This window comes from Hippocampus guttulatus, chromosome 5 (assembly GCF_054856545.1).
Source record: "Hippocampus guttulatus isolate MCC_2025c chromosome 5, RoL_Hgut_1.0, whole genome shotgun sequence".
NCBI lineage: Eukaryota > Metazoa > Chordata > Actinopteri > Syngnathiformes > Syngnathidae > Hippocampus > Hippocampus guttulatus.
Genome location: NC_141265.1, coordinates 20,679,700 through 20,690,370, shown reverse-complemented (window position 1 = coordinate 20,690,370; position 10,671 = coordinate 20,679,700). Strand labels below are relative to the sequence as shown.

The 10,671-nt window shown below is 45.6% G+C and overlaps 1 protein-coding gene across 1 annotated transcript; it reads right to left on the bottom strand.

Annotated features, from left to right (window-relative positions):
* Positions 1–94: 94 nt before the first annotated feature.
* LOC147205459 (PR domain zinc finger protein 12-like) lies at positions 95–9,749 on the bottom strand. Its single transcript, XM_086110698.1, has 7 exons — positions 9,674–9,749; positions 9,345–9,598; positions 8,138–8,203; positions 6,612–6,736; positions 4,970–5,125; positions 4,569–4,683; positions 95–1,394 (listed from the first exon to the last, which is right to left on the bottom strand). Exons 2-7 carry the CDS (start codon positions 9,583–9,585, stop codon positions 922–924), a joined length of 1,176 nt encoding a protein of 391 aa, XP_085966824.1. The 5' UTR covers positions 9,586–9,598; positions 9,674–9,749; the 3' UTR covers positions 95–921.
* Between the last annotated feature and the right edge of the window lie 922 nt (positions 9,750–10,671).

Sequence of the window (10,671 nt, the reverse complement as noted above, 5' to 3'; positions counted from 1 at the left end):
GTTAAAAAAAAATCTATGTATAATATTGCATGTTGGCATACTATGACGAAGCTAGCAGGCTTGCTAAAACCAGCCTCCCAGCTTTTTGTTCTACAAAGCATCAAGAGCTAAAGGTGAGGTCGCGCATATAATACACACACACACACACACACACACACACACACACACACACAGCATGTTAGCATAAGCTAGTGGGACTGCTGACTTTGGCATGTTAACCTTTTGTCAAGAGCAGCTCAAACTGTAGGTGAACTCACTTTATTAGTATATGTATATAGCATGTTACCATACATGACACATTGATAATAACGCTGGGACATAAAATTCAAAGAGATTTGATCTTATATTTCCTATTAAGAGCATGCAGCAAAGTGAAAAGATTAGCATGCTAGGCTAACACACACGCAGCATGCAAGACAAAGTAGTCATATGCTGCTATGCTAACTTAGATGCAAAAGGTAGCCTCTGCCCGATTTTCCAAATCCAGATCAGCTCTCCCCAAGATTTCGATTCAGGTTGTTATTCGAATTGATTCTTTATGTTAATTGATTTAATTGTAATTATTTCGGATGTGATTGAATTTGAATTGGATTCGATAGTTTCGATGCCGATCCTTGAGGTTGCGGTTTGATTTATTTTGGATTCTTGCGGTTGCGAAAGGTAGCATCATGCTAACTTCCCGCGCTTCCTTTTTCAAGGGTGCCGCACAAACGCGAAGGGTGGTACCACTCTAGCGGAGAAAACAAGCCAACATCCTGTCTCGAGCACCACAGCGGAAACAACAAAACAAACAATTAGCATGCTAGGCTGACGCACGGAATATTGACCACAGCTGCTGCTACGCTAAAACACGCTGCAAAAGCTTACTTCCTGCTTATACTTTTGCAACACTTTTACTTGCATTACCGGCTAACTTCCAGTTTAGAGCACCATGGCGGGAATGTGGTGGACCAGGGAAGCAGGATGTGGCGGAGGCGAGTGCTGGTCGCGCACGAGCAGCAGCGCCCTTCCCGGACTGGCGGCCCCGGCGCCGACTGCGGTTCCGATTCCGATTCCGGCTCCGGCGGCCGGGCGGTGCCTGGCGCTCTTCTGGTGGGCGCGCAGACCCGCCAGCTGCGAGTACGCCGACTGGCACACATGGCACTTGTAGGGCCGCTCGCCCGTGTGCAGACGCACGTGGTTGCGCAGCGTGGACGACTGGCTGAAGCGGCGGTTGCAGAAGCGGCACACGAAGGGTTTGTCCAGCGTGTGGATGCGCATGTGCGAGCGCAGGTTGCTACGAGAGTTGAAGCCGCGGTGGCAGATGACGCAGCGCATGCGGCCCAGACCCCCCGAGCCTGACGAGGACGACGAAGACGAGGATGACATTGAGCCTTCGCAGCCATGGAAATCATCTAAAATATGACAAAATGCGTGCATGTGACATTACACACAATTGAAATGCATTTAGCAGCTATGTTAGCCGGCTGGGCTACATCGCGTCTTAGTGACAACAATACACTGTATAATTTTTGTTCAGGAAAGCTAATGCTGTTACAAACAAAACACCTAAACCTAACATGTCAATGCAAAAAAGATGCTAATTCTAACAAGCTAATGCTAACATAATACGACAGGACTATGCTAATGCTAATAAATCACCCGAGTGATATCAGTGATGACTCGCTAGTGTGCTCTGCTGCGAATGTCCCTTTTCTTCCCTTTTCTACGAATGATAGCAAACTACACTAACCAAACTTTTAGCATACGCAAGTCAAGTCAAGTCAACAGTATTTATAGAGCACTTTCAAACAGCCATCGCTGCATACAAAGTGCTGTACATGGAGCAATTTAACATGCACAATAAACAGTAAGACAAATCGGTAATAAAGGCGGTAGAAAGCACCAAACAGTAAAACCAAGAACAAATCTAAGTCATGCTGAGTCGAATGCCAAAGAATACAAGTGAGTTTTGAGGAGGGTTTTGAAGATGGGCAGCGAGGAGGCTTGCCGAATGTTTAGTGGGAGGTCATTCCAGAGAGAGGGACCAGCAACAGAAAAGGCTCGATCCCCTCTGAGCCTCAGTTTAGTTCTTGGTACTTCTAATAAAGTCTGGTCCACAGACCTGAGGCGCCGGGCAGGCGTGTAGGGGCGGATGAGCTCAGAGAGGTAAGGTGGCGCGAGATTATTCAGAGATTTGAAAATAAATAAGAGGATCTTGAAAATAACTCTAAAATGAATGGGGAGCCAGTGAAGGGATGCCAGAGTAGGAGTTATGTGCTCCCTCTTACGAGTACCAGTCAAGAGGCGAGCGGCGGCATTCTGGACCAGCTGAAGGCGCTTAATGGAGGACTGGCTGACTCCAAAGTAAAGGGCATTGCAGTAATCGAGCCGGGATGTGACAAAGGCATGAATTACCATCTCAAAGTGTTCATGTGAGAGGAGAGGTTTTATTTTGGCCAGCTGTCTAAGGTGAAAGAAGCTGGATTTAACAACGGCACCAATTTGCCGATCGAGTTTGAAATCACTGTCCAGTTTAAGGCCCAAGTTTGAGACTGTTGACTTAAGATAAGGAGACAGGGGGCCCAAGTCTACAGGATGGAATGTACAAGGGCCACTGGGACCAAACAATATCACCTCTGTCTTCTTTTCATTGAATCTCAAGAAATTTTGTGCCATCCAGGTTTTGATTTCTTCCAGACAGGATAGGAGTGGCCTTAATGAGAAGGCGTCTTTCTTGCTCAGTGGGACATAGATCTGGCAGTCATCTGCATAGCAGTGGAAGGGAATACCATGTTTCCTTAAGATGGAACCCAATGGGAGCAGATACAGCGAGAACAGCAGAGGCCCCAGAATTGAGCCCTGTGGAACACCACATGACAGGGGAGCAGTGCGTGACTCAGAGCAGCCAAGGCTGACACAGAAGGTTCTGTCAGCTAAATAGGACCTAAACCACTCAAGAGCACTGCCGCCAATGCCCACCAAGTGCTGCAAACGAGACAGCAGAATTCTGTGATCCACTGTATCAAATGCTGCAGTTAAGTCCAATAAAACTAGACACACGTGGTCTCCAGAGTCATTTGCCAGGAGGATGTCATTAGAAACGCGTAACAGGGCTGACTCCGTGCTATGCATCGTCTTGAAACCTGACTGGAAGAACTCCAAGATGTTATGTTCATCCAAGAAAATTTTCAACTGCATGTGCACGACTTTTTCCAGAATTTTGGAAATGAAAGGCAGCTTGGAAATGGGCCTGAAACTTGACAGCACATCTGGATCAAGGCCAGCTTTCTTGATCAAGGGTTGGACCACAGCATGTTTAAACTGTTGGGGAACTACACCAGAAGAGAGGCTGCTGTTGATGATATCCAAGACTGATGTGCCAACACTCGGGAGAACCTCCTGAAAGAAGTGCGGGGGAAGAGAGTCGCAAGGGGAGCCAGATGGCTTTGTCTGGCGAACTACATCCTCCAAAAGCGCCAAGGACACAGTTTCAAAAGAATTTAGCACAGCTGAACATGGAACATGGACAGAGGGGTCAGATGCGGTATTTGAGACCGGAGTCCTAGCTGTAGAGACCTTACCAATGAAAAACTGAAGGAATCTGTTGCACATCTCGGGTGAAGAATCCGAGCAAGTAGGCAGAGGGGGTTTGAGTACAGAATCTATTGTTTTAAATAGTGCGCGTGGGTTGTGACGGTTAGCTTGAATAAGGTCCGACAGATATTCTCTTTTGGCCTCTTTTACTGTGAGCTGGTAGTTACGCCAGCAGTCTTTCCAAATTTGATAAGAGACATGCAATTTGTCATTTTTCCACTTGCGTTCGGCTTTGCGACACCCCTGCCTAGCTGCGCGGGTAATGTCGTTAAACCATGGCTCGGGTTTAGGTTTTGGGAGCACAGTTTTCGAAGGAGCCACCAAATCCAGGATGGCACAGCATGATGAGTTGAACCAAGAGGTGAGTTCCTCGGTGTTAGACGAGGATACGCAAAGGTTATTAAAGGCATCAGAGAAACGACCAGCAGTGCGAGGGTTAAAAATTCGGCGTTTAAAACTAGGAGCGGCAGATTTCACAGCAGCACGCGATAAGACTACGTCAAATAAAACTGCCATGTGATCAGAAATCCCATTTTCAAGGACTTCCAGATTTGACACCGGTAGACCATAAGCAAGGACAAGGTCTAAAATATGACCTTGTTCATGTGTCGGGCTGGTCACATACTGCACGAAATTAAGTCACACAAGAAGCTTACTAATTAAAATATGTGTAGAATTTACTGTAAGTAATGATAGTATGTTAATTATACTCTGCTTATGCTAACATAATGCGAGTAAAATATTCACCCTAATTTGGTTCAGGTGAGCAGTACGATAGCATTTTGTGAGGATTCATTAACGAAATACCTGCGACAATTTGCTAGTGCGCAGCGCTGGCTGCTAGAAGCATTTAATAATGCTGGCAAGCTAAATTACGCTAGCAACGACTTATGTGCTCTTCCGTTAATGAAGGCTCATCAAACATAAATGTTAGGATTTTTTTCGCAGCTGCTACTCCTCGCGATGCTAATGCAATGTTCGTGATAGCTTACCGCTCTTGCTTTTCTTTGCTTGCTCGTCGTCGCCTCCTGGAATTCCAGGAATGCCCAGGAAAGTGTTGTGGGAATTTCCGTACCAGACGAGCAGCTCCTGGTCAGGCGGGATGGTCTGGGAGCGAGCGCATGGCAACGTGGGTTACGCCGACATTATGTAACATAACCCCACGTTACGCGGATGTAATGCAACTCTGCGTACCGTAACGCAATGTTATGCTACGGTACGCTGACGTTAAAATCTCGCAAGATTGAAAAATCCCCAAATTCCAAACAGCCTCCCCTTTCAAATGGATTATTATTTTTCAAGTGTGAAATCGTTTTTAGGTCAATTATGCAATCTTTTACGTGGCTCATTAACGCGGCTGCCAGGACTGAACGCGGGCGGCCGGTGGCGTTACCTGAAGCGCCTTGTAGAAAATGGCCGTTCCCAGCTGCACCACTTCCAGGTTCTGCTCGTGTTCGTTGCGAGCGCATTTGATGTACGTCATCCAGCTGCGTTGCTCCTCCTGACTGGCGTCCACGAAGAAACGCACGCCGCCGTCACCATTGAACACCTAAAAAAATAATTCTAAAAAGTGATCTGCTTAGCGCTGCTTGCTTACAAGCGCGTGACTTGCACCGCATGCAAGTGCAGCCCTTCAAAGCGGGCTGCTACGTACGAGCGCATCCATCAAACCCACTGCTCATGTTTGCTGTGGCAACAATTTCCAACGCCAATCACGCTAAACATGCGCACGCTACTACTGCCACCCTGTCACACTTTTCATATGAGCTTGGAAAATAAGCACCTTAGCCTTGACACAATCATTATTTCGGAAACCATTATCCAAAAGTTAGTTGATTAAATTAAACCCTAAAACGTCTCCCGTAGGCGGCCCGGTAGACGAGTGGTTAGCACGTCGACTTCACAGTGCAGAGGTACCGGGTTCGATCCCAGCTCCGGCCTCCCTGTGTGGAGTTTGCATGTTCTCCCCGTGCTTGCGTGGGTTTTCTCCGGGTCCTCCGGTTTCCTCCCACATTCCAGAAAGATGCATGGCAGGCTGATTGAACACTCCAAATTGTCCCTAGGTGTGGGTGTGAGCGCGAATGGTTGTTCGTTTCTGTGTGCCCTGCGATTGGCTGGCAACTGGTTCAGGGTGTCCCCCGCCTACTGCCCGAAGACGGCTGGGATAGGCTCCAGCGTCCCCCGCAACCCTAGTGAGGATAAAAGCGGTTCGGAAAATGAATGAATGAATGAATGGACGTCTCCCGTAAACTGGGGCGGAGCTCGACTTTTTTCTTGGCAACACCCAGAGGTGTAGTGGGCGTGGTACGCGGGGGTACGCCGTCCACCCACTTCTCCCGATGCCACATTCAATTTTTATTTCGGTTTTAGCCCTTATGCGAGTTATGCTTAATAACGTTGGCCTATGATTATTTTGGAGTAGCAAAACATTAAATTTAACGTTAGTTCAACTGGTGTTGTAGCCTATGATTGATGTTCTGTACGTATATATAGAACATCCCAGAATCGCGTACACCCACTTAAAAAAATCCCCACTACACCACTGGCAACACCACCGACGACAAATTATACAGACACAAGATTTTTCAATAGCAAATTTGTCAATAACAATCAATACAGCAGACTGTAATTTATGTCGGATATCTTTAAACCACTCATGATGTATCTTCTCTCCGCCGTAATTTAAATTTCTACGCCCCCTATGAAAAATAAGAGAGTAGCCTAGTGTTACTTGGCCATCAACCAGCAAGCGGTTTGACGGGGTCGTGTTTCATGTTAATTCAAAGACGCCAGATTTCCTCTCCTTCAAACGTCACCAGAACACTTGAGGACGTTTTCGCATTCAAAAACGTGAAATTCGGCAGCGCTCAATTTAGCTCTTGCCAAATGAGGGTCAAACAAAATTGTGTGCTGCTCTCTAGTGGCCGACTATGTAATTACAGCCAAAATGAACGGGGGGCTTCCAATTTACAAAACATTGTCAACATGTAATTGCTTGTGTGTGTGTGTGAGTGTGTGTGTGTGTGTGTGTATACCTCCCACATGAGGTTGTTGTTCTTGTAGAAGTCGACGTGTTGCGGAGAAACCAGGCGCCCCGTAAACGGACCCATCTCGGTTCCCGCCTTGATCCAAGTCTTAGAGAAGATTCCCAGACCTTCTCCTGTATACACGCACGCACACACACACACGTTTTCTTTATAATAATAATAATAATAATACATTTTATTTATAAGCGCCTTTCAAAACACTCAAGGACACTTTACAATCAAGAACAAAAACAATAGTCCTTCCTCGACCCCCCCCCCACCCCAACCAACACACACACATACACGGGCGCGCACACGCACACAAAAGCTGGAGGAGACTCCAAATAAATGCGAAATGCAAGAAGTTGTCATGTGCAGCTGATCGACTTCAACTTTTTTTGGGGGTAAAATCCTCGCCTACTCAAAACCTTCAAACTGAAAACGAATTAAATGTCGAAAATGACATTTTCAAGACAATTCTTTTATGCAGTTTTTAATTCAACTCAATTTTTAAAAGTTCGATTTTGGGGAGTGAAAGGCTAGTTGGCAGCACATCCTTGCTTACTCCAAAGTTGTTGTTTTTTCCAGGTCAATCGAATCATTGTATTCTTTTGCTTTTGTTTTTGAGGTCCTTCCTTTGTGGTCCGGTCCGAGCCTCATTTCATCTTTGTAAGATCAACGCTTGGGTTGTTTTTTTATTTTTATTTTTTTTACATTTTTTCCGCAGTAACTTCCACCTGGAAGACGTTTTGCATTTGAAACTTTCGTTCAGGTAAAATTTTATTTCCAACTTTCATTTACGATTTTTTTAATAGCGGTGAATTGTCATGGTGCTGACCGGATGCCTTTTTGTTGCATATATGAAAACTTTTTTTTCTTTTAATCTTCTTCGCCCCCCCCTTCTTCTTTCCCTATAAAAAATGACTTCCTGTTGGGCTTTTCTGAGGTTTTTGCTCGTAGCTAATATTTGGACTTTCACTCGAGTTCAGTTTTTCCCATTTTGCAATCCCAATGTTGCTTTTGCAGCGTTGCCTGCAAGAATTGCAGCTCGGCGATGCACCTCAGCGAAACATTTGCTTTCTGTTGCCATTGATTACTTGTGCAAATGTTCGCGGAAATAAGCTGACATGAACGACCTTCTATTTAATGTTTTTTTTCCCTCCCCGACAATTGGAAGTGTCACTTTGAATCCTCTTTTCTTTGGGAGGGGGGGAGGGGGGGTGACGTTGTTGGTGAAGTTGTCGTGGGATGCAGCGCCGGGGAGAGATTTGCCTCAAAATGATTCACCGAATCCTTCCGCAATGTGTTTTTCAGATCCACAAATATATTTATGATTTTCACGAGTCCTTTCATTGTAGTGTGTGATTTGTTTTTTGTAAATCTTCCATTTTGCGTGTAAATTGTTGAACGTGCGAGCGTTTGCGGATCAGCGGACAACGCGCATTTATTTTTGAGACAAACCTCACGCGGTTTCATGATTCCAATCATCATTTGATATGTCACGTCATAAAGGGAATATTGATTAAGGCTTTTACCTGGAACAGAGCTTTGTGCAATGATCACCTCACTGGGAAGAACCAAACTGGACAACTTCTGAACCTCTGCGGAAACACACACACACACACACGTTTGAATTGGAATTGTTAAACACGTTGAATTGCGGCTTGAACGAATAATTGAAAAGGCGCATGGAATTTCCAGTTAAACAAATTGGCCTTCGAGTGGCGTGCTGCACGGCCAGCGGGGGGACGGGGGGGGGGGGGGGACGGCAGAAAGAAACGATACGTCGTCGTGTCTCAAGTCGCCCACATCGAAATGAACGAGGTGAAGAAAAACATCAAACGAATTTCACACGGAAATCACATTTTGAAAAATACAAGATAAAATAAATGTGCGCGTGGCCTCAAAAGGCCGCAAGAGTTTCTGGCCCTGAAGAAAAAAAAATGTCTTTGAAAAGAACTCATAAGCGCGACACCTTTTGACGGATTCTTCAACGAAATCTAAGTCAGCCAATTTGCATTAATGACCACATTATTTAATTGAACAAGTCAACAACATTTGGTTTTGTGGTCATAATTTTCAAAAAAAAAAAGGTTGGAAATATATTTATCATCATTGAAAAAAATAAATCATTTCACTCTTGCTAAGATATCCAAGATGAGTTTTCCTATCATCAGCCCACTCATTTGGAATTTCAAATTATGTTAATTTCAACGTTACAGGAGGAACTGAGGCATTTGAATAAAAAACATCGTGAAATGGAAACAGTTTTTGTTGAATTTAATTCATTTATTCCGTAATGTGGTTGCATAAAATAAAGGCAACTGGATCCAAGTACCTTAGCCTGCTTTCAAATAAGTGTCTGAATCCGGATGCTTTTGTTTTGTACAATCACACGACGAAATAAAACTAGGTGAATTTAACAACCTTTTTTTTTCGTGTACTTGTGAAAATATTTGTTACTTTTTTTCCCCCAATGACAACGTTCAATTCAATTCTTCAAAATGCTCATTTTGAAACATTTACATTTGTACATCTTTTTTTTCAATGATAATCAATGAATTGTTTAATTTATCCATCATAATCAATGAATGATTTTTTAAAATTCGTCTCATTATGAGCCGACGCTGTAAGAAATGTTCCCTTCCCATGAAATACACTTGACGGCTATTTCAAATGCAAATGACGCCTGACAGATGACGATGACGACCACGACCACGACGCCGACGATGATCCACCGACCTCCGGAGAAGGACTGCGCGAGCACCTCGGCCGTGAAAGCGGTCCTGGGGCTCGCGCCCGAGGCAGCGGCGGCCTCGTGCGTCAGCTGCTGCTCGCCGTGCACGCGCCTCCATCGTCCGTATAGGAAGCTGTGCACCACGTCCGACGTGATCACTTCCGACAGCGGCGCGCCGACTGGAGACTTCGGAGACCACCACTTTCGGCCCGACGGCGGCGAACAAGCGGGGAGCGCCGAGCCCATGGCGGGAAAACCCCTTCCGAAAACAAATAAATAAACAGATTAAAAAAAAAGACAATTAAATTCAAACGAAAAGTAAAAAATGTCCTACTTTGCAGCTTGGCAAACACACACACACACACACACACAGAAAAGGATTTGTTGTTGTTTTGGCGAGTTGGGGGGAGTCAACAAGTTGAAGAGGGGGGAAAAAAGCAAATGAAGCGCGAGCCCGACACGCGCCACCTTTTATACACGTGCACGCGCGCGTGAATGAGTGACTGGAAGCAGGGGGAGGGATCGGTGTGTGCGCGCGCGTGTGCGCGTCTGAAAGGATGGGCGGTGTTTCAATGAGTGCGCGTCAAAAAGTCAGTGTGGGTGTCGCAAGTGTCATTGTCTGTGTAGCCAATGTGGGGGGGGGGCGTGTGTCTAAAAATGTGTGCAAGCGTAGCTCCGTATCGTGTGTGTGTGTGTGTGTGTGTGTGTGTGTGTGTGCGCGCATGTGCATGTATGGAAATGTGACTTTTGGGTGGGCCGATGTTTCAATACTTTTGGCGAGTGCGCCATAAGGCTGGAACGCTTTTGGAAACATTCTGGAATGTTGGAATTGGATATTGGAAATGACAATGGGACGAATGGGAAACAAGCTCGCAAATGAGGTGGAGGAGGAAGGTGGCAGTCGTGTGATTGACAGCGGTGGGAAATCCCAATCAGAATAGACGGTTCCCAATTTTGAACTTCTGTTGCAAAATTGTGGAATAATGCTGGAAGATTTTTGGCCTAATGTGGTTTTAAGGATGTTGGGAAAAACAGCGGCGGTGGAATAAGTCTCCAAAGGTGCTGCGAGTGTCATTCTGTTCACGGCGGCACTATGTTGGAATGATCCAAACAGCAGGGAAAGGTACCTTTGAAACAATTCGCGTTCTGCCGTCATTCATCCTGGAATACTTTTGGAATATTGTTTGTCATCCTCATCGTGGAAGAAGCTTGCGCTCGCTCTTTTTTTTCTTCTTCTTGGGGGGGGGGCGGAGGAGTGTTGTCAGACACCCTTTAATGAGCTGAGACCAGCAGAACCTGTGTGTGCGTTGTCCTTGCGTCTTTGTCTCAGCA